The sequence below is a fragment of the Tarenaya hassleriana genome, unplaced genomic scaffold (genome assembly GCF_000463585.1).
Source record: "Tarenaya hassleriana unplaced genomic scaffold, ASM46358v1 Cleome29, whole genome shotgun sequence".
In the NCBI taxonomy this organism is placed as follows: Eukaryota; Viridiplantae; Streptophyta; class Magnoliopsida; order Brassicales; family Cleomaceae; genus Tarenaya; species Tarenaya hassleriana.
This window is the reverse complement of record NW_010966092.1, coordinates 416,996-439,735: the sequence shown is the minus strand read 5'-3', so window position 1 is coordinate 439,735 and position 22,740 is coordinate 416,996. Positions and strand designations below refer to the sequence as shown.

Here is a 22,740-nt window from a genome sequence, read left to right as displayed (position 1 = left end):
AGCCTGCAAAAAAAATAAAAGAGCGGTGATGATGCATTTGGAGACAAGAAGGCAGCTATGAGTGTTGCAAAGGAATGTCTCTTGGCTGCACTAAGATCGGATCCAAAGGCAGCACATGCATGGGTGAATCTCGCTAATTCATATTATATGATTGGCGATCACAGAAGCTCTAGCAAATGTTTGGAGAAGGTGCTCTCATGGCTCTCACTTCTGTAGCTTCTTTGTCTTGAGGTTGTTTGGTGTTTTCCTTATCGTCGAAGGAAGGGTTTCGTCTTGTTTCTTATTTCGTTTCTCACGATTCCCTCATGATTCCCTGAGAGAAATTTGGGTAATTGAATAAAGTAGTCAAAATAACTGGATATTCAACTTTACTCAATTGGACAGAAGAAAAAAACTTGTGTAATCTACAATACCTGCCTGAACTAGCCAGCTTGGGCCGCGTTCTTTTCATAAACCCGTGTTTTCTGTGGACTGAATTTCTTGTTTTCTCCTCTCAGGCGGCGAAACTTGATACCAACTGTATGGCTACTCGATTTGCTGTTGCTGTCCATCGAATCAAATATGCAGAAAGGTCTCAGGATGCAAGTGACCAACTTTCGTGGGCTGGGAACGAGATGGCTTCAGTAATACGAGAAGGAGAGTCTGTTCCTATTGACCCTCCCATTGCTTGGGCAGGACTCGCAATGGTTCACAAGGCACAACATGAAATCTCAGCTGCTTTCGTAGCTGACCCGAATGAATTGACTGACATGGAAGATCGTGCAGTTTACAGCTTAAAGCAGGTACGTGTTTTTTTTTCCTGTGTCTAGACAGCGAAGAAGATTTAGCATTCCTCTTGGTTTGGTCGTATCGGCAACCGTAATTACACTGCAAGAAATGGCAGTATTCATTCAGTACCCCTACGTGATGTTGTTACAGATTCGGTTTGTCCATCGTACTTTGTTTTTTCCGACAGTAAATGCAGATACATCTTCTGATGTTCCTTGCATGGAAAAGATTTCCGTCTCATTTTTTTTCTCTTTCTCTCTTTCTCGTCGCCATAGGCAGTAACTGAAGATCCAGATGATGCAGTCCAGTGGCACCAACTTGGTCTTCATAGTCTTTGTTCACAACAGTATAAACTTGCACAGAAGTACCTCAAGGCAGCGGTTGCACGTTCCGGAGAATGTAGTAGCTATGCGTGGTCGAATCTCGGTAAATGCTCTCTACTCGAATCTACATTTATCGTAGCAAAACCAATTATTTCATGATTCACTCTTTATTAGAGAGAATAGGTTATATGCTTGCAAATTTTATCTAGTTGTGCAAGTTTGAAGTCCATAAACAACAGTCTCTGTTTCCATGTCTCTATCTGGACAGCTGACAAGTTTTACCGAATGTTTGCCTCAAGTCTTGTATAAACGAATCATCGTGCTATTTCATGTTGGGGTGGGAGTTAAAACACAATACCCACGGGTTCCTGGGTACCCGTCTCACGGTTACGTGGAATGTGGGTGCTTAGCAGTGAATGAGGTCAAGCACGGGTGGGACTTATACCCCTGGTTTTTAGGCTGATTACAATAATATACAGGTCTATTTTGTGGATAATTACTATTATACCCCTGATGGTCACCCTAATTTCATGGCGGCCGAAGTAGGATTATCCTAAATTCTTGGCGTGATGGACACAAAAGTAGTTGAGGGTCCATCCAAACATAGTTCTGGTTCAGATTCTTGCAAATCATGTTTTATCGCTAAACTCACAAGTGTTGGACCAGGTATCTCGCTGCAGTTATCTGATGAGCAATCGCAAGCCGAGGAAGTATACAAGCGAGCCTTGGCCGAGGCGACACTGGATCAGGCACACACTGTATACACCAACCTCGGGAATCTGTACCGCCAGAAGAAGCAGTACGAGCTCTCAAAGGCGATGTTCTCAAAGGCGTTGGAGCTAAAACCCGGGTATGCACCCGCGTATAACAACCTCGGCCTCGTTTTCGTGGCGAAGGGTCGGTGGGAAGAAGCGAAATTCTGCTTCGGGAAAGCCCTCGAAGCCGATCCTTTGCTCGACGCAGCGAAATCCAACTTGCTTAAAGCCACGACCATGTCCAGGTTGTGTTCTTGCTGCCTCTCTTCCTCTACTCCTGTTCCTGATTCTTGATGTGATTCTGTCTTGTCCAGAAAAAAAAACTTTTATTTTTTTTGTTGTTTCGTGAGTTCTTGTTAGGAAGGAGATAATGTAATATAAAGATGTAGTTTCGTGCACTGATCCTTGTAAAGATTTTGGAGTTTGGTTCTATAGATTCATTATTCAGCCTAGTAATAATTAACTTTTAGCGTAATATATGATTCAATCGTTTTTAAAATTGATGGTTCGTGTGGTTTATAACGTTTTAGAGGATATTGAATCATTTATACTTTTAGTCTATAATTGAATTTCACCTGGTCAATGAAAGGGTTTATAATCAATTATAAAAGAGGCGCGTAGATTTTGAAATTTTATATGACGTGGCGCGTTTTCATTGGTTGGAGGTCTAATCATATCGCTGAGTCTTACCTCGTCGACTGAGTTTGACTTGAGTCAAACTCAACCCATGAAATCCAAAGGATTCGAATGTCTCCATCACGCCAACCGAACACCACGTACTAGTGACCATTTTTGGTTATTAACTAAATACCCAAATCGATCCAGACCGACGAAGAATGTGTCCGGATAGTCCAAAATCACTTTCAGCAACCCGCGAATGAGTGCCACTTATTAAATAAAGAAAAAAAAATATTGTCATCTAAAAAAGACGGCTTTTGTTACCGTTTTTTAACGTCAAATTCAGATCTATTCTGATAACATCAGTGCACTTATATGACTACCAATTCTGTTCATCATGCTCGTTCGAAACATATTCAAATTAAGCAAATGGGCATTCAGAACACAATTGTTAGTTTATAGTGGGGAAATTTGAACATTTTAAAACCTTGAGTTTCGCCTTTAAAACAAGTTTTCTATTTTGAACATCTTAGATTTTGCAGAAAACCAGCTATATCAACTAATGTTATTCAATCAACTTTCAAAACCGTAATGAATTCCTCTGAAAAAGTCTAACTGAAGTCTTAGTTCATTGGACTTGTCGCTTTCTCAATCCAAAATCTAATATAAAATTCTAATAGTTATAATTTCTTTAAATCAAAAAAATCAAATTCAAAAAAAAACAAAAAACAAAAAAAATCGAAAATCCAAAACTAAAATTCTAATAGTTATAAAATTTTTAAATCCAAAAAAATTAAATTCAAATAAAACGAAAAACAGAATTTGAACCGAACCAAATCGAATCGGTAAAAATAATATTTTGGATTTTTGGAATGCAGTATATTTGCTCCAGCTTTCGTACCGCAATTTTCAAGGGCTGGAAATGCGAGGCTCGACAAGCCAAGTTAGGATCAAATCTGTTTAGATATGATATAGTATCATTAATTTCAATTTCATTACAAAATCAATCTATGAAATTTTAGAAGCTTTGCTCGAGACACACGTAAACTGAAGCTTCACAAAGTGCAAGACTAACAATTACAGTGTGTCATAAATCCAATAAAAGAGAGAATCAGGAAATTCTAGACGAACAAGAAAACAACATTACACTACATTACATTACATAACAGATGAAACAAGTCGTACTATTTTCTCAGATTGTGATATATAATAAAAACCCCAACCCCCGATGTAAAGGGTTTTTGTGATCAAGTCTCGACATTGGCCCTGTTTCCGGCGAGGATAAGAGAGATCTCGAGTCCGCGGCTGAATGCTTGGTTGAAGAGAAGACGCGACTGAAACATTGAAATGAAAGGGAACCATGATAGAAACGCTACCGGTGCAAATATTATCATTCCCATTCCAGCGTCATAGATGCGTGCGAATTCCCGGACCGTCTCCCACAAGCCTAGGCTCCGTATCAACCGTCTCCACGTAATAGCCAGCTGTTTCAAGGGATTCCAAAAAAAACACAAAAAAAATGTAAACCCTTGGCGTCTATTATGAGTTTGAGAGATGACAATTGTGACAGTGATGGAAACTTTCAGCAAACTTACACATAGGAATGCCCATCCGGTGGGGATGAAAGCGAGGACACTTGCAAATAGGTCGGGAACTGACAGAGGAGTTAAGCCAATGGCCAAGCCAATGAGAACGATAACGGTCAATGCTACCAGTCCCTGAAGAAACCGCAACGCCAGAAGCATGTTGCTCGACTTTTTCGGGCTAAACCAGAATAGCTGTAAGAACAAGATAAAGAAGTATGTTATATAGGACACAGATTTGTTAACTGCTGGGAAAACAGAAGAAAATCACTTTACATCTGGAAAACCGACAAAAAAGAAAGAGTAATGATGGGTAAAAGCAATTCGTACCTTGAATAACATCACAACTGCAGCCAATACAATCCATGAGTAGCCATAGAGCTTGAAAATCAGAGAATTTAGATTAAGTCGGATAATATCCAATATCAATAGTAATGAATTCAGTACTATACCAAGCAGCGCATTTTAACAATCAGCGCTCCCTTGTCATGATCAAGGGCAAGCAAAACAACTCCTAAAAATCATTTCCTCTATTTGATTTGTTCTTTTCTCTGCTCATCTAACTAGGCATCGAGACAATGCAATGCATGCACAAAGATGCGAATCTATCGCATATACAACACAGCCCCAATTTTAGATAGGTTGACTGAGGCATACCTTCCATACTTGAACTCCTTGGTTAAAAACACTAGCAAAGATAAAATAATAGCAGTCCTAAGTGGAAAAGTTGCAGAACATCACACTATCTGCCAACCAATAAAAATGCCTGAAAGTTGGCATGTTCCTCAGATACGCTCATAAAGCCATTCTAGCCACAGAAAGTCCAAAGATATAGGCAGTCCATGCTTCACACACCATATACAAATCGATGCTGTAAAAGTTAAAGCAGCTTTACCGCAAGTGATGTGCTTTTCCCTGTAAGATTGAGCTTATACACAATGCCATACTGGAACATGAAGAATCTCAAGCTCAAGATGCTCTCCAAGATCCTCCCTCTTAGTGTTTGGATATGCATCTGTACAGGAACACTTACCAAGATCATAAAATAATAATAATAATAAAACGTGACACAGAAAAACACAAAGAGAGAAGGCAAACCTGTTCTTCGTCCCACCAAGACTCCCAACTGTTGTCTCCCTTTACTCCAACCCCACCTTTGTACATAAGCCAGTTGATCCAATCCTCAAAGTCCTCGACAGTCCTGTTTGAAGCATAAGAGTTATAGGTCTGCCATATATGCATGTATAAGATATTCTTCACAATCTGTTCGCTGGAGAGCATCCATTTACTAAGAAACTGGACTATAACACTTACTTTTGCCATTCGAAACCAGAAGGGTTGAAAATATAGGGAGCAAACAGCCAGGATATAACAAGGAACCAACTGCTGACAGTTAGCAAAACAAAGGAGACAGCACCCCCATCTGTATACCCATAGGCAATGTAAACTATCAGTAGCAAAGCAACTTCAAGCCTGCAAAAAAAATAACATTCGAAGATGTCAGTAGCAATGATCACTACAGTATTCATATGACAAATGTGCTTCTGTTTTAGCTATCCTGGATGCTTGTAAATTTTGTATCAGTTCCACAGAAAAAAAACAGCCAGTAAGTGATTGACAATTGGGCTTACGCTTTGACAAAATGACTTCTAGAATAAAGTCTGTAGTTTTCAGCAAACTTGATATGGCGAACCACAAAGCCTCTTCCAGTCGCCCGATACTGTTGATGAAATAAAGAACAAACACACATTTGGAGAAGGTACAAAAGAGGTGGTAATCTCACGGTGGCATGTAGGATGGTCAAAACACAAGCAAGCACACCTTTGCGCCACCATGGAGGATAGTACGGCCAAAATAATGAGTCCTTGTTCCGAGTGAAAATGTGAAGAAGACAGAACACAGCTGAAATTGCATTGTAATGAAGCTGAAAATAGCCTGTGATACCAACAAAACGTAAGTTTTGGAGACTTTACACCTAAAGAGCCTGAAGAATTTAAGAACACATTACCAAACTTATGGGTGACCATGTACAAAAATTGGAACTATAGACTGAACATATAAGATAGTAACAGAAGAAATGAAGAGCAAAACAATGATAAATATCTCTAAGAACAACAGAGACAAACAAGCAGCTAACCTTCAGCAACCCGAGTTCAAGTATGAAACCCATAACCATAGGGACTGCAGTGAAGACTCCAATTTGGACCAAAAATTGTGCATTCAGAGCTGCATCCAATGCAGTGTTACCTGATAGCCTGGCTACCCGTGCGATTGCACGGTCAGCGCCAGAAAAAGCCTGAAAACAGACAAATCAGTATGTAAATTATCTCAAAAATTGCTTGCAGAAAGCATTGTAACTACATTCTTGAATTTTGAAAAGTCAACCATGTTACTTTGACTAGGATTACAGTCATGGACAAAGTAACTTTAAGCAATCAGATTGTTGAGCTCATAAAAATGTGCAACGATCAACTAGAAGTAAAATCTTAGAACTGCAAGCTATGTGGTGCAGAAAGCAGATGTAAGCAAACTATCAGTTGACATTGAAGAAAAAGAAAAGAAAGAGGGCAAAAACAATAAGTTCCATAACATACCAGGTACACTCTCCCATACAGAAAGACGTACACTGTGAGGACTGTCATCTGCAGCAAACAGAGTTCATTACTAGATGTGGTAATGGAGGAAACACACTGATAGAACATTAAACAAGGAACAGCACCATTGTGCAAACATAGAATCCAACTGTTGTGAAGTAGTAAGATAGCATCCTAAAGAAGTCAAACAGCTGCCCAAGCCTGTAAACATCCCTACTAAGAACTTGTTCCCCGTTTCCACCTGCTACTTTTCCTTCAAATAGAGCAATCTGATTTAGTCCGACATCTCTTCCTTTTCCAACCTACATGTAGTAACATGTATTCAGATCCCAAGGAGTTACAAGTCGGTGAAAAGAGACAGCGAATGCAGGAATATCCTCTACCTGGATATACTCGTGGTGGGTGACATTTCCCTGCCTGAGAGTGGAATTAAACCCTGCAAAAACATTATTTAGCTAAACCTATTTTTCCCAAAAAGATCATCTCCAAAGAATTTACAGAGTCAAGTACAGATGACATATGATATATAGATGACACTAACCAAGGCGTAAGTAGTTATGAGAGACAAACAAAGAACGTGTAAAAAAGAAGGCATTGCACAAGAGAGCCAACATGAGCCTAGATATGTTAATGATAGCTGTAAGTGGAAAACAATAATAGAAACTGCACTGAAAAAACTGTCTACTCAAAGAAGACTCAAATGAATTAACTAATCTACACATACCAGCATAAATATCTTCACTGATATTAATTACACGGGATGCTTTACTGATGCCGCCACGAGTGATGTGAAATATTCTATCAAACACATCTGGATGCCCATAGTGCATTCGGACTCTGCGTGATTAGTTTTGCACAATCAAAACCAAACAACCACTAAAATTGTTTTTGGCATTGAATTAACAAGAAACTGGAAAACTTGACATGTAAAGGGAATAACTAGAAGAAAAGGAGAAACAAGGAAAAAACACAATAATAATAAGAAAACTTGACAGCTCTTCTCCTCAGGTTAATGTCCCTACGTATTGTGAGAAAGTCAAATTTTAGACCATATATTGAAGTGGGAAGTGCGCATACTCACTTAAGCGGATATGCTAAAACACGTTGACCCAAGGTCACAAAACTGGTTTCTTGATTAGACATGAACCACGCCAATGATGAAACACTGCAAGATCAATCCCGAAACATGTAAAGAATGACAACATTAAAAACAATGAAAGTACATAACAGAAGAAACCTCGTTGAAAAGAGGACTGAGAATCACCAAACCTTCCAGTAAAAACATGCTCCCTAACTCCCAGGATAGTAGGAGGACGAATTCCATGTTTTCCATGAAATTCCTCAAGTAGATTTCTCATTTTTATTGCCTCCTCCAGATAGTTATCCTGAAGAACAAAATAGAATATCACAGGATCAAGTAGCCATTCAGTGAGTTATCATACAAAAATATTAGGCAATGTGGTCATACATTTGGCTACTTTATTTGCTTACATGAAAAAGATTGATGCAATTGAAAAGAAATAACAGGGAAACTTGATGCTGATGTATCTAGCGAACATTGGGACTAAAAACATGTGTTCATGAAAGAACAAATTTATATCATCCTGTAATATACGGAAAATAACATTGCAACCTCATGGTTCTTAAAAAGATGATCGATGAAAATCAACCTCATGCACATGTAGGCTCCATAACAATCCTATATGCTTTTTTTTTTTCTTCTTAGAAGCACTAGAATTATCTCACTCAACTTTACAAAGAAGTGTTAAAAACTTGATCCTTTTACCTCTTTTGAATTTGGACAAGAAAGTGTCTACAAAAATTTGAGGAAATCAGAAGGGTAAAAAATGCCAACATAAAGATGAGAAACCTGATTCATATCGATGGTCTGGATAGCTTCTCCGCGGGTGAAAATAATGGCGTGATTTTGATTCTCGGGCTTTCCTTCTCCAAGTTTGGGATCTCCAGGAAGTTTAATTGAATATATTTCCTGCAGGATTGTTGGAATATAATGCCTAAAGACAGTGATATAAAATGGGGGGAAAATGAAAGAACTATCCTAACAAAGAAGGGATATTCCACCACTCTTTGTTGGGCAGCTAGAGATTGTAAAGCAACTTAAGAAATTAATGAAAAAGAGCATTAGGTAAAATATTTACATACCTGATCTTTTCCATGAATGTCAGCTTTAACTAGCTTAGAATAGAATTCCTTTTTCCCTTCAACCGCTGTGCTATCCTCCGAGTGTATGAAGGCAACTCGAAGAGCTTCATTCCTAGATGCAATATCATAAATGCCCCTTAAGATTATGGACAAGAGCTCTATTGATGTGACAAGATTGCACCGAGAACTAGCCATCATAAGGAAATTCAGAGAATTCCGGTAACAAAAACATTTAGTTATGATCTTTCCTGTTCTCCTTCTATAGCCTATATACACATATATTATTCCATCCTTGTACACAAAATTCTCTAGAATTCCATGATACCCAAGGTTCTTCTGCTCACATTTTTCTTCCTACAACAGGTTAGTGTTGATGTATTCCATGTCTCTTTCACATTGTCCCTAACCGTTGTTTATGTTGCTGTCAGCCTTTGTCCCTCACAAATTTCCTCAGCTGCCCTTTCGTAATATTGTGGGACAAATGACCCTCCTAGGTGGAGTTTCAACAGCAACTTTCTCTACCACTTAAACGAATTAACTAAAAGTAAACATCCGTAGGAACAGAACACGATGAAATGGAACAAATTAAGATACCACTTAGCTATTAGATATTCAACTTCATGACTTGACCAAAATGATAGACATCAGATTTTATAAGCAAAAAGAAAGGATCATCATCAGAAACAAAAAAAAACTAAAAAAATTCCCTACCTTTGCAACAAAAGCGCAATATCAGCAGCTTCTGGAGTCTTACGCTGTTTCTGCTGTCCATAAATTTGGCATGAAACGACATATGTAAATTTGAGGTCTGCTTGAGCTCGTGCTTCGAGTGACAATTCAAACCCTCGGGGCGAATTTGTGAGAGAGTTATCATCCACTATAAACAAGAAGTTATTATTATCAATCATGCCGTTCCTTGATGCGGATACTGCAGAAAAGTTCAAAATCAAGTACCTCCCAAGCCTCGTCTTTCTAAGAAACTCTGGAGCATCAAAGCCCTTCGGTAATACATCATACCTCGCACTTCATATCCAACAAAATGAATAATCAGTCATTAATACAGAAAAAAACACAGCAATTCCATTTCGGAACCCTCGCAGCAATGAACATAATTTGCATTGAATACACAAATTGCATTTAACGTATAATTTAGTCATAAAACCAATACGATTTTATCCTGACCAGTCCTTGCTAAAGTCTGTCCACGGTACGATACCCAAAACCGAAGCTCCAAAGCATCAGTAGAACTTTCTTGAAGATCCGCATCCCCTGTTGAATCAGCTCTACCAATCCGCTCCAAAAAGTTTTCCCATTCATCTAAAGCCAGATACATACTTTTTAGCTACTATGACAAATGACCTAAAACTCCTAGCCAATGAAACATACATACCAGGATATATCTTTTGAAGATAAAAGAGAATAGATATCCCATCCTCATTCTCAACCCGCAACTCTGAGGAGCTATATAGTACAGTCTCGCTGTAGTATGGGGTAAAGACACTGTTTATAGAAATGTAACATGTTTTATGGTAAGTGAAGGAAGAACGGATGATAAACTAAATGTCAGACACATGCTACCGCACATACCAGAATGGTATCATTTCAGAAACGGGCTTTGCTGGGGGCATATCCATAAATAAAGAATTTGTAAAAAACTCCAATCTTCTCCTTGCTTCAAGATTCTTTGGGATGTTGGCAGCAGCATCTTTCACCGAAAGAAGAAGATGCAACCTCTTGACCTGCTCTTTCTGCAATTATAAACAACACATTATTTATTGCAAATGCATAAGAAACATACAACAATAGGTATGAAATGCCTTTTTGCTTCTGTATGAGCTTACAATTTCTGGGTCCCTGGGCCACTCTATCCTAGAGAAGAGACGACCTTCATTTCGAGCCCTTGCCAGAATGCCCCATGTGTCAAACTGCTCCCTGAAGAACAGAAGCAAGACGATTAGACAATTTGTCTAAGACAGTCGCCATTACAGAAAGATGCCTGGTGAGCAGGTGACCTACCTTAAATCATGAGAAAGAAGGTCATGTGTGACCACCTCATAGAAATCAAACATAGCTTTTGCGGCTCCTTTTGCAAGATCTGGAGTTTCATTTCGTATCTGGTACATGTCATTTGTTACAGAAAATATTCAGCTAAGCTGAGCAATTAATTGAACAAAACAAGATTCTGGCCACAAATATCTAACTTAAACGGTATCAGATCTTCAATATTAGCAAAAGATCTAAGGTAACAGATGTAAATACAACTATTAAAACAACGAACAGGGTATTGGAAAAACTAGCAAATAACACCTCTTATATACTTCCTGACACAAAGAATGATATTTCCTCAGAAAGTAATCACAAAATAAGAAAATAAGAGTACTTCCTCGATAAAACCACTAAGAAGAATCAGAAAATGAAGCTAACACGGGATAGATCAGAAAATAAATGCAAGCATAAGATTCACACAGAAGCAGTACCTAACAAGACAATAACAGCTACAAAACGTTTTTCACATTCCCATGTTAAAGAAAAGTTCACTTCAAAGTATAAAAAACGCATTGCAGAGAGATTAAGATAGACAATAAAGCAAGCAGTAACCAACTTTTTTGCTTTCCACTTGCCCAAACCAGCAATCAGCTATTTTCTTAGATGAAGCAGGAGTTAATACAGATTAAAATATTGAACTAGCAGTCGAGCACTAGCTTTAAAAAGAAACAGTAAGCCTGCAGGGGAAGATAACATACCAAAAGCCCAGTCAATGCTGTAAATCTAGAAACCACCAACTGAAGTTTCTTCAGATTTAAGGTTATAACAAGGGAACCCTCTTGTATACTGTTGCTAATCTCCCGAAAAATCCTTTCAACCCTATTACAAGAGCAAAACGAATAAGAGAATAAGTGTCACATGCTAAACCCCAAAAACATATTATCACAGTTGCAACAAAATGATATTCATTCCTTCAGACAAACATTGAATATCAAACAAATTGTCAGCAGGGACCGTACCAACGTCTCCCTTCACCATCAACCACAGAATTCAAAATTTTTTCAACACTGTAATAGCACTCCTGAACGGCATATGCCATGTATTCGTCCTCACATATCTGACTCCAGAGATCTTCCTGTGTTTCTTTACACTCCATGGCTAAATCAATGGCCACCAAGATCTGGAAAAAGAAAACGATGCCAGTAAAAATCACAGATATCAGCATAGAACGATGTCAAATCTTATCATATGTGCTCCTGACTTTAAAAGCACATAGATTATTTTCCAGGCTGCACCTTACTGCACAGGAGAAACAAGGGCCACTGTACTAGTCTTAGACTCCCTGTGTTGCTGGGAATTGAAAGCAAGTCCATCTCCCTATGACCAGAGAACACAGAAAACTATTCATGAATAAACGTAGTCACACAAAACAGCAAACAATAAAGGAAGTTAAACATTCAACGAAAGTAAACCTGTTACTGATATAATCTTCCTCTCTCAAGCTTTTAATTATCTCATTCCAAAATGGGGAAAACATTGCAGCATAGGCCTTGTTCATATCCTGAGAATCCTGCAAAAACACAGAGGAGTAAAAAGGTGGAAGACAGCAATGTATGCAATGGATCCAAAAGGATAAATCGATGACAAAGAATTTTACTAACCTGAGAGGCATGTCGGTCGAATGGCGCCCTAAAAAAAATATTACATGGGGACTAGTTGGTGACAGAAGAAACCAATGTAATCTTGTGGTAAAACAAACAATTATAGAAAGATTCAAGCTTCACAAAAAACATAAACCACGGTAAAAGTCAAACATAATGAAACCTTTTCACTGCTGGTGAGGCAAGGTTCTTAGCAAAAGCTTCGGGGAAACTCTCAAAACGTTTATGGACCATCTCGATGGAGCGTATCTAAAACCAAATCAAAAGTGTAGTAAAGATACCAGTAACATGAATAGGCATTTGAAATCATAAGAAAATAGCAAGAAAATATTCTTGCGTCCACCAGTACCTCGCCTAGGCGAGCTTTTGCACCCATCACGCCACCAATGATTGCTGACAAGACCGTGTACCAGATATGAATGTCCATAAGATATATCTTGAAAAAAAGATTAAATGTCATGAATCGGTGTTTTGCTACGGAAAATAGTGACCATCAACTACTATAAAAAAAAACTCAGACATAGGAAAAACAAATCAGGTATTTAATACATGTAATTTGGACAGAGCTAGACAATTCATCACTGTGATAGGAGACTGGATTCCTTCAATACACAAAAAAGATATCCATATAGAGTAACCCATACTTATTAAGGTCATTAAAAACTCATTTAGTACCGTTAACATTTTATCATAATAGTAACTATTTCCGTTATACAACTAAATCTTCTTGCTATAGTTCCCCCTCCGAAAAATTATGGTAGTACTATGCGCTTCACAGTTTTAGCTTATCATCACAAAAATGATCAACACAAGTTCTAAAATCAGATTACATGAAAAGGATCAAAAGTAACACAATATATCCCAAATACCATGACAAACATATCCCCCTTATATTATGAGTAAGAAGACGGTAAATTCTCACCGCTATAACTGGAGCCCACAAGCTAACGAGGGTCAAGGCATGATTGTTGCCTGCCAATTGGTACAGGAAAAAGAGCTATAGATGTCAATGCTTTTATGATGATAATAAGTATCAGGTTTTAGTCCGTATTTTTGGTGGTAAAATAAAAAATCTGATGTCCTTCAATTGAGACTCAACAAATCTTGCAGCAAAATGAAACAGGATAAATTTGTCAAGGGAAAGATCAAACTGCTACAAACTTCAATAAAGGGAGGTAAAATCCCCAACCAGTTTACAGAATTATCTACAAACCTGTGTTGGTTACCCCATACTAATGCCATGAGCATTAAGCCAATACGCTGATGACCAAATACTAAGACACAAGTATCTGAGCATAATGATACTTACTCTTTGAGATCAAATCATGCCATGAATATGGAAAGGGACGGAGATCGATGATAGTATTGGTGGGTTTAACAAGAGGTTTAATCTGCAACACAATGAAGATCAACCATCAGTGCAATATCATACATGTGCTTATTTAAGAGCACTAAGGTATTTCAGATTAGCTGCATAAATACAGCTTTTAAACAGTCCTTGCCTGGAGAAAGTAGGCAAATGCAAACTTGGAGGCCAGGACAACAACCCAGAACATCACATACCTGCAAGAAATTTAAAGAGAATGTTTGAAATAAGACTAACTACCAAAAAATTTATATTTCCATCCACAAACGATGCAACAAATTCCACCAAGAGCCACAATCATTGCCACCGGTTACAACACCCACTCAACCATTCAAATATTGCTTGTGAAAATTGGGACTTTCAGATGCAGAATATCAGTAATCTTTAACATCTTACCAAAGAAATGGGTAAAAGAAGCAGGTTTGTTACGGTTATATCAGCCAACATAACGCAATAGATTAAAGGTCGATCATATTTCAAAACCATTTCTTTCCTCTGATGGAGAGATGCTTCCCAAATAACCACTAATGCAAGCATCTCCAAAATACCAATAGTACATAGAAAGGAAATCTATAAATAACCTTATACCTTAAAAGATATGGGTATACAAGCAAGTTAAAAGTGCAAACCTGCAATAATCACTTATTTTCTCGAAGAGACCGCGTCCAACAAAGTATCTTTCCTGGAGTGAGAAAAAAAAAACATCAGTGATGAGAACCGTAGTTATTTTTATTCTCTGCTAAAAGTTTGAAAAAAATTAATACCTGATAGATCCACTTAAAAAACTGGAAAAATGATTGATCCGACATTTCTGACAAAGTATGGCATGCTGGAATTTTGACTAAAAGTCCAAAGAAGAGGCGAACGGCAGCATAGGAACCCAGTGCAAGAACGTATATACGGAAGTATAGGTCATTTGAGTTTCGATTATATCTTTCTTGCAGAACCTTCCTGCAATATTTGTTAACAAAAGAAATTTTTAACTCCACAACTAGTGTAGTGTCTCAACGAAAAAAAATCACCAAGTTGTTGTAGCTCACATACAGAATTTAGAGACTTACACATAAACATACACCACAAATACTGAACTCAAGGCCCACCAGAAAAACCTGATAATCAACCTGGATATAGCCATGCCTCTTGCCATGCTGTAGGCACCAAACATAAGCATGACATCAAGAAAACCTGCATAAGTAACAAGCCATAAGTGCTCAACAAAGAAGTCTAGGTACAAGTTAAATATGAAATTTTAACTATAATCCAACGAAGTTAAAAGATATATTTACACTCAATGAAGTTCATAATAGCATATGTGGGCCCAGCACTGAGTAATATCTTGAAAGTATCTACACTGAGACGCTCCTTTCTGAAGGCTATAATGGTCAAAACCTGTTGATACGTGGGGATAACAATGAGACAATTATGAATATAAGTAGAAAACAGTTCACAAAGACCAAAACTGACCTGGAACATTATCGCCAGGAAGATCCACAGTCGATGAAAACTTCGGTATAAGTGAAGGAATGTTCGATGCTCGACAAAACTGCTTTTACCCGTCTACCATTGAATTGAAGGGAAATACAGCAGTTAATGACATGGTAGAAGCACAGAAAACAGTAAGAAGATAAAAGAAGTGGTGACAATTCGATGGTGAAAAATGAATAAGACAAAACAATAAACCTCCTAACAAAAGTACGTTAATGATGATGATTTCTATGTTACTTCAAGGCAATCATACCATGAAGAGGAATTGAAATTTCCGCATAAACATAATGTCAAAAGTCGTTAATTTCATTAGAGCAAGTCTTCCCTTATATAATTTAAGTTGAAAAGAAATTCAACCCTTAACGATGATGATTTCTATGTTGCTTCAAGGCAATCATATCATGAAGAAGAATTGTAATTGCCGCATAAACACAATGTCAAAAGACATTAATTTCATTACAGCAATTCTTCCCTTATATAATTTAAGTTGAAAAAAAAACACCCCAAAAACTCTGTGATTTAACACCAGCAACTTGACAACTGATCAGGCAAAACTATTACATGCGCATATAACTCAAATCTCTATTCGGAAGGGAACTTCATAACCTGGCAATTTCGACAACTCAACCTGAAAACATATTGAAGGAAAACGGGCCCAAAAAAAACAAGAGAGCATTCATAGATAAATTGACACATAATTTGAAGATGATCAGAGCTAAATGGTCATAGAATATTGTTAAGTTCTAAAACAAAAGTCGCAAGAAAAATTGTTCATACAAAGTAAGGCCTACCCTTTTTCGCCCTTTCGGCTTCATTAGGAAAGGTGAACTGCTTTTCATAGGCCATCCTAACTCAAAGCAAGCAGGTGACCTGCATAAAAATTGCAGTTAATGAAGACTCCCACTCGAGAGAAACATAGGATTTCAAATATAGTATCAACATAAAACAAACCAAAAGTATTCATTGAAATCGTCATAATTCCGCCATTCAGAATGTGCAGCTTTTCCATTATTGTTTCGATCAGCTTCCTACAAGAATCTCAATTTCAGGAAAAAAATGTTAGAAGCTTGGCATGACCATATATATATATACTGATCCATGCCAACAATAAGGCCTTCAAATCCATCCTAAAGCATACAGCATAGCGAAAACATGCTTCAGATTCCTCCCGAACATAGACATATAAATAGGCTCGATAACAAAGTAGGAAAGCACGAGCAGAAAACAGAGAACAACATCAAATCGAAGTTTATCCCAGGAAGCTGACAGAAGATTTTGGGACAAATGATGAATTTGACATAGGCGAATCGCGGACTTCTTAGACGCACTGAAAATACAATTAATATTTCTGTCCCAATAACCACATAATAAGCGAATATGGAATCTGAAGGCAAATTGCCTTCAATTGAAAAACCAGAACAAGAATTAGAAGCTCGAGATATGATGAAATATCTTCCCTAAAGCTATGGTTGAGTGGAAGTGAACACCAAACCGATAGTTTCATCTAATACATAAACAATGCGTTAGCAAATGAACGAGAAACGTCCAAATTAAACTGTCAAACTGAGCTAATTTTTTAAAGCAAAAAATCAGAAATGAAGAGACACGACAGTTTTAGTAGTAGGAACTGACCGCTGATATTGCTTTGTAGATAGGACAGATAACTTGCTCGAGAAATGATACCGAACCGCCCTCGGTTAAGTAACTGTCAGCATGGATAGCTTCTGGATGGTCCAATTTTGCATCCAACTCCTTCGCCATCTGACAAACACAAACAATAGTTCATCAACAGAAAGATCATATCACTTCATCGTGGGTGTAACAAGGACCTTCAATTTTCACCACCCAGAGGATCACGGCAGTTAAAGCACAGCTTTATCAACAGATTTCTTTCGCTCTAGGACTGAAAATCATCTAACAAACAAGCAATTGCACATAGAAAGACATATCTTATCACTTCGGTGTGGGTATAATATCCAAAAGCATTACAAGAATATTCTTTTACCAGCAGTGGATAACAGGTAATCAGAAAACAGATTAATCAAGAGAATCTGGTTGTTTCAAGACTAAAAATCATTAATACATTAATTTAAGTGCCAGGATGTGTTTTTCAAAAATTTAGAGCAAAAATATGGAAGCAGCAGCAATCAAATGCTACAATGATGCTGACATATGTTTTCTCCAATTGATTGTGAGTAACTGCCTAGAAACTGTAAAGCTAGACATTCAGCTATTGTACCTCTCCGCAAAGATGAACAACATATTCTCCTAAACTTATAATGCGATCAGAAAGCTAGACATACAGGGCGCCTGAGGTGCGCCTTTTAAAACCAAGTTAACAACAAACTGGTATCTTACATTGTGAAAAATATAGCAGATACACTCTGGAAGAAACCGGACATTAGCAGCTTCACCCCAAATGAGAAAGTACAAGGAAACAAGAAACAGTTTCCTGTCCCTGTTGATCGCTTCTAACCTAATAAACAAGTTCAAAGGTCATAAGATTCAGTGAATAAAGCCAAAATTTCCATATCATAAAAAGATGCAGATTATACTTATTATACACCAGGCGCGTCCCCAAGTACTTGCACCACTTGATATAATTTTCCAAAACCTTCAAGAAAACCTCATTGATCGCTTTCTCATCGACTTTCTACAAAACCAGGGACAAAAAAAGAATGTAAAGAATATAAGATGGCAAACCTTTTACCAAGTTCTGATCTAACTAAATCAACAACGGTTTAATGTCAGTCAAGAAAGTATGCTAATACAGAATACTACAGTTAAGAAAGCGCTCACTGGATCATTCTGTCCAGGTATGTTAAGCCGAGATTGTGCATTTGCAAGTGTGAGAACCAAATGCTCCCGTTGGTTTCTTACGTTGTCTTTCTGAGACCAGAGTCGAGGAAAACTTATTAGCGATTCAGAAAAAGAATAAACTTTAAGGAATATTGATCTAATGATTGCCATACCTGAAACCCAAAGACGTACTCCAACAGATCAAACATATCGGCATCCCTTTGTCCAGAAATCTCAAAATCATCAGGAAGTCTAGGGAAGTTTTCAGTATATCTGATTGCGTGTATTGCACCACGCACCTAGATAGAGATTAATTTATAGTTAGCTAACAAAACATGAAAGGCTAACGATTACAGTACAAAAATGAGGACAGTTATGTAAGTTATACATATATATTGTGGAATTACCTCAGGGAAAACACCTATTGCATTGGTCATTGACGGCGCTTCTAGCGGAACAATGTTGTAAGGAGTTAGTTCCGCAGACAAGGTTGCATCAGCCTTTTTAATTCGCCGTAGCTGAAACCATTAACATCAAATATCAATCAGCTCATACAAAAAAGTATACAATATGGCTACCTTTATATCTGAATAAATATGTTGATAGCTTCAAGAAATATAGACAGAGATGTATCGATACAAGAATTGCTTCAATGACATTTCACATAAAACAGACAGTAAATTCAGATCAGAAGCGATTTTAAAAGTTAATCTTGAATTACTGTTCACTATATGCTTTGAAAGCTTGCAATCACCGAAAAAAGAAGTGTGAAGCCAATCAAATGTCTTTTGAACTGCCCCATACGACATGAGAGAGAAAATTACCTCCTCCCTAATAGACCTTCCAACGCCTTCTGGATCTGCATCTTTGCTAAGAGCTTCCAAGACCTCAATTAAGGCTCTCAAAGTAGCGAAGACCTTCCTCATCTTCAAGATCCTATAACAAAGAGGGAAAAAAACAAATCGCCAGTCCAAGAGATGAAAAAGTCAACAGAAATATAGGTGAACAAAGACCATAACTAATACATAACAAGAGAACCTAAGAAAAAGTTCCAGATTCCCTCCACTTCTGCACCAAGAAACCCTCACTTAAATGAAAGGACATCCATAGACACCATTCAACAAAAGAGGCATGATTCCAATTTTCAGTATCTCATCTATTTTGCAAGTATAAAACTCTCAATCTCATTCAAAACGAAGAAAATTATAGGGCTCTGAGATGAACATACTCCCCCACATTCGAAGAAAAAGTTCCAGATTCCCTCCACTTCTGCTCTTCTCGTTGGATATCGTCAACTCGATGTCGCCTTTTATAAAGTTGGTAAAATTCCCAAAGCCGTTCAATATCACGATTGCGATCTATTGGAGCTCCATCTCTTTTAGCAAGTTTTTGCTGCAAAATTGGTTATCCCTTCAATTCAGACAAGAATGCATGCAGCTGGCCTTAATTGTAAAAGTAAATCAAGAAAGCGTGAGTTTCACAAACATAAACTTTTATTTGGATACCATTCTTGGTGTTAAAAAAATCCAACATGTACAGGTACAAACATGAGCATGGGACATCATTACACAGTTATATACAGAGAAAACAAGATACAACAGTGAAGTATTATGTACAAGAACATATACCAATCAAGATCATAAAAAGTACCTTAATCACAGACATCAAACCAGTTTTGAACTGAAGGACACCTCTACCATCACTGTTAGGGTCGAGGTTCTGTGCCATAGAGTATGCCTGTTCACATACTAGATCAAACAAAAAACATGTCAGGAAAATCAAAACACGCAGAGAGAGCACTTGAATGTGTAAAGGTGCATATACAACAGGGTAGTACTGGTGCAAATTAATTCTAAAGAAGATTAAACTCATTGCACATTTGACAAAGGATGAGCTATAAAAGAAAGCAGAACTCATAAAACCAAAAATTCAAACAAGTGAAAATAAAGAGATGCATGTCAACCAGTAAAACTATGGAGAAAAAACAAATTTTACTCTCTCAATAAATTGGGTAGACAATTAGTTCTACAACATCTGGCATCTGATCGTTATATAACATGCAATCAATTATCCTATGGTGAAAAAATTATTTGTTTTTGTAATCTTCATCCTTTAGTAAAAAGGGACAACACGGTCTGATTCCATCTGGTCTATCTATCATTTCTCATGAATCGCATTCCATTGCAAACCACTGACCAAAGGTACTTGCTCAATGGATGGTATGCAGAACCTCATGAATCGCATTCCATTGCAAAACCACTAACCAAAGGTACTTGCTCAAAGCATAGTATGCAGAACAATTTATCTGCCAACCGTACTCTCTCTCTTCTCCAACAATTACGCATAAACCCTAAATGTAAACAACAATTCAGCTGCACCACAACGCATAACCACTCCAAAATGTTTTTTGAAAATTTGCACAGAAGAGATAAAACCCAGCAAATCTACACCGAAAAGCTCGATTCGGGCATATAAATATCCAATCCATGGGAAGAGAACTTACGAATTCTGGCGACATTTGGATCCTCCGACTGAATCTCATCGGCAGCTTGTAAGATGGCGTCGATGTTGGTGGCGCGTCCGAGCGACGGCGGGACAGCTCCGGCGAGTCCGCTAGGCTTACGCTCGTGTCCAGCATGTCTCAGCTGCTCTCTCTTCAAAGTGGCTCGAACGAGCCTGTCCCAATTATCATAAACCCTAGCCATACCGGAGGATCAGGATTCGAATTCCCCCACAGATTCAAGCTCGAAAAGATCTCAAATCCCTAACGATCTGAACAGCATGACAAAAAAGACAGAAAACCAAACGAAGATAACGGGCTGCAAGAACGAATCGACCCGATCTTGGCGGTGTCCGATCTATGTAAGGATGGACTTTCTTCTTTTTTTTCTTTTTCAATTTCGAAAAGGGTTCCTGAAGAAAAGTGGAGCGTCTTGTTGGTGATTTACGGTTTTACCCTTGTCATTGAGCCGTTTCATGAGGGCATATCGGTCACTGTCCGAGTTGACCCGCGTTTGCGAAACGGTTTGAGTCGTGTGACCGGCATTTGGGCATTTTGAAGTGTTTATTATCACCGGTCAATATTTTGAATTATGTTTTATATAACATCATATAGAAAGAAAGTTTTTACAAGGGAATATTATTTCTGATTTCTATTCTATATGTTTAATTGATTAAATTAGGTTTTTGCTACAGAAAATATTGGTTTTTTAAATCAAAACAATGGGTGACAAAAAATACAATAATAATAATAATTTTGAAAACCATTTAAAGGTATCTAAAATCACTATATAATATTCTAATTATATCTGTATTTATATATATGAAAAATATTGAATAACGTCATTTTCTAATATATTCGCTATTTTTGGGGGTTGCAATAAGAACAAACATTGTTCATATATGATCCCTTCTAAATGGCCATACATACACATATATATATACACATAGATGCCATTATAATTACATATATTTGTCTAAATTATAATTGGTTTCATAAAAAAAAAGTTAAAGTCCTTTTGAGATGCACCGGTTAAGTGAGTCATTCTCAAGATTTAGTGGTTGAATCTAGGTGTGGACGTTTCGGGAAACAGTTCGGGTTCGGGATGGGAATGCATCGCTTCAGTTTTTCGGTTTTACAAAAATAGATACCAATCGATTTTTATTTTATGTTCGGTTCGGTTAGGTTTCGGTACCGATTCGATTTGGTTCTGGTTTTTATTAAAAAAAAAAGATAGATTTCTTTTAAAAAATGCGTTTTTCCGAGATTTTTTAAAGTTCGATTTGGTTCGGTTCGGAATATTCTGTTATCTAAAAAATAATATCGTTCGTAAACGGTTTGGATCGGAAAAATATCGTTTTTTTACTTTGGTTCCGAAGAACCAAATCGAAACGGCCAACCCAAGTTGAATCTCATATGAGGGATTTAGAGTAATATCTTTTCTTCCATTATTTAGACTATGATATTTAGACTATGACTCGTGAGTAGGGATGGACAATTCACTCCAGGAATTTAGTTTCAAGCTGATCCAAACCAAAACTGAATCAGATCGAATCGAAACAAATAATGTCCGATTCTAATTTGGTACATTTTTTTTATAAAACGGAATAAATTATTCTCGAAACGAACCGTACAAATATCGAAGCGAGTCCGACAAGTAGGGGTGGTCATTTGGGGTTTCGGTTCGGATTTGTTTCGGTTATATTCGGATTTGGTTATTTTAGTTATAGAAAAACTATAACCATTCGGTTTTTATATAAACTTCGGTTCAGAGTCGGATCCACTTGAGAATGAGTGGGACACTAGCCCCCACTAATTTTTATTTTTAAAAAAATTATTTATAGAATTTAAGAAAAATTCTGAAAAAAATACCGTTAATGCCCCACTATAAATTTTGTGTGGACCCTACCGTTTTTCATTTTAAATGTATTTTACGTGATTTAACAAATCAAATCTTATGTCTCGTACTTTTTTTTTCTTGTTTTCCATTTTTTAAGTGATCAAACAAAAAATCATTATCAATTGAATAATAATTAAAATAAAACTAAAAATAAAAAAATTTAAACATATTTAAAAATTATGATTGTTATTTTAAACAATTTTTATTATTTTTATTTATTTGATTTTATGTATTTATTA

At 37.3% G+C, this 22,740-nt stretch overlaps 2 protein-coding genes across 4 annotated transcripts in view; one reads left to right on the top strand and one right to left on the bottom strand.

The window, feature by feature from the left end:
• LOC104818200 (probable UDP-N-acetylglucosamine--peptide N-acetylglucosaminyltransferase SEC) overlaps positions 1–2,286 on the top strand; it is a 5,583-nt gene extending 3,297 nt beyond the window's left edge. For both annotated transcript variants that reach the window (XM_010547681.2, XM_010547682.1), the window contains 4 exons: positions 19–189; positions 498–782; positions 1,044–1,194; positions 1,758–2,286. In XM_010547681.2, coding sequence (XP_010545983.1) covers positions 19–189; positions 498–782; positions 1,044–1,194; positions 1,758–2,140 — 990 coding nt within the window. In that variant the 3' untranslated portion in view covers positions 2,141–2,286. The remainder of the gene's footprint in view (positions 1–18; positions 190–497; positions 783–1,043; positions 1,195–1,757) is intronic.
• A 1,189-nt stretch (positions 2,287–3,475) lies between these two features.
• LOC104818199 (callose synthase 10) lies at positions 3,476–20,994 on the bottom strand. 2 transcript variants are annotated; one of them, XM_010547678.2, is made up of 51 exons: positions 20,605–20,994; positions 19,752–19,849; positions 19,330–19,493; positions 18,926–19,037; positions 18,509–18,619; positions 18,275–18,400; positions 18,102–18,191; positions 17,858–17,955; positions 17,661–17,778; positions 16,935–17,063; positions 16,254–16,330; positions 16,094–16,172; positions 15,282–15,374; positions 15,104–15,206; positions 14,879–15,002; positions 14,582–14,768; positions 14,447–14,499; positions 13,954–14,014; positions 13,761–13,842; positions 13,374–13,423; positions 12,801–12,887; positions 12,615–12,700; positions 12,452–12,479; positions 12,263–12,360; positions 12,086–12,167; positions 11,810–11,970; positions 11,549–11,669; positions 10,821–10,918; positions 10,646–10,736; positions 10,392–10,552; positions 10,195–10,304; positions 9,987–10,121; positions 9,759–9,827; positions 9,516–9,681; positions 8,805–8,916; positions 8,512–8,631; positions 7,911–8,026; positions 7,723–7,806; positions 7,366–7,478; positions 7,025–7,077; positions 6,767–6,943; positions 6,642–6,689; positions 6,185–6,343; positions 5,869–5,982; positions 5,679–5,767; positions 5,362–5,520; positions 5,146–5,248; positions 4,943–5,062; positions 4,378–4,428; positions 4,060–4,242; positions 3,476–3,948 (listed from the first exon to the last, which is right to left on the bottom strand). In XM_010547678.2, the coding sequence occupies exons 1-51, from the start codon at positions 20,804–20,806 to the stop codon at positions 3,712–3,714; spliced, it is 5,688 nt and encodes a 1,895-aa protein (XP_010545980.1). In that variant the 5' UTR covers positions 20,807–20,994; the 3' UTR covers positions 3,476–3,711. The 2 variants fall into 2 exon arrangements, with proteins under 2 accessions (XP_010545980.1, XP_010545981.1); XM_010547679.2 differs by having other exon boundaries at positions 10,195–10,283.
• Between the last annotated feature and the right edge of the window lie 1,746 nt (positions 20,995–22,740).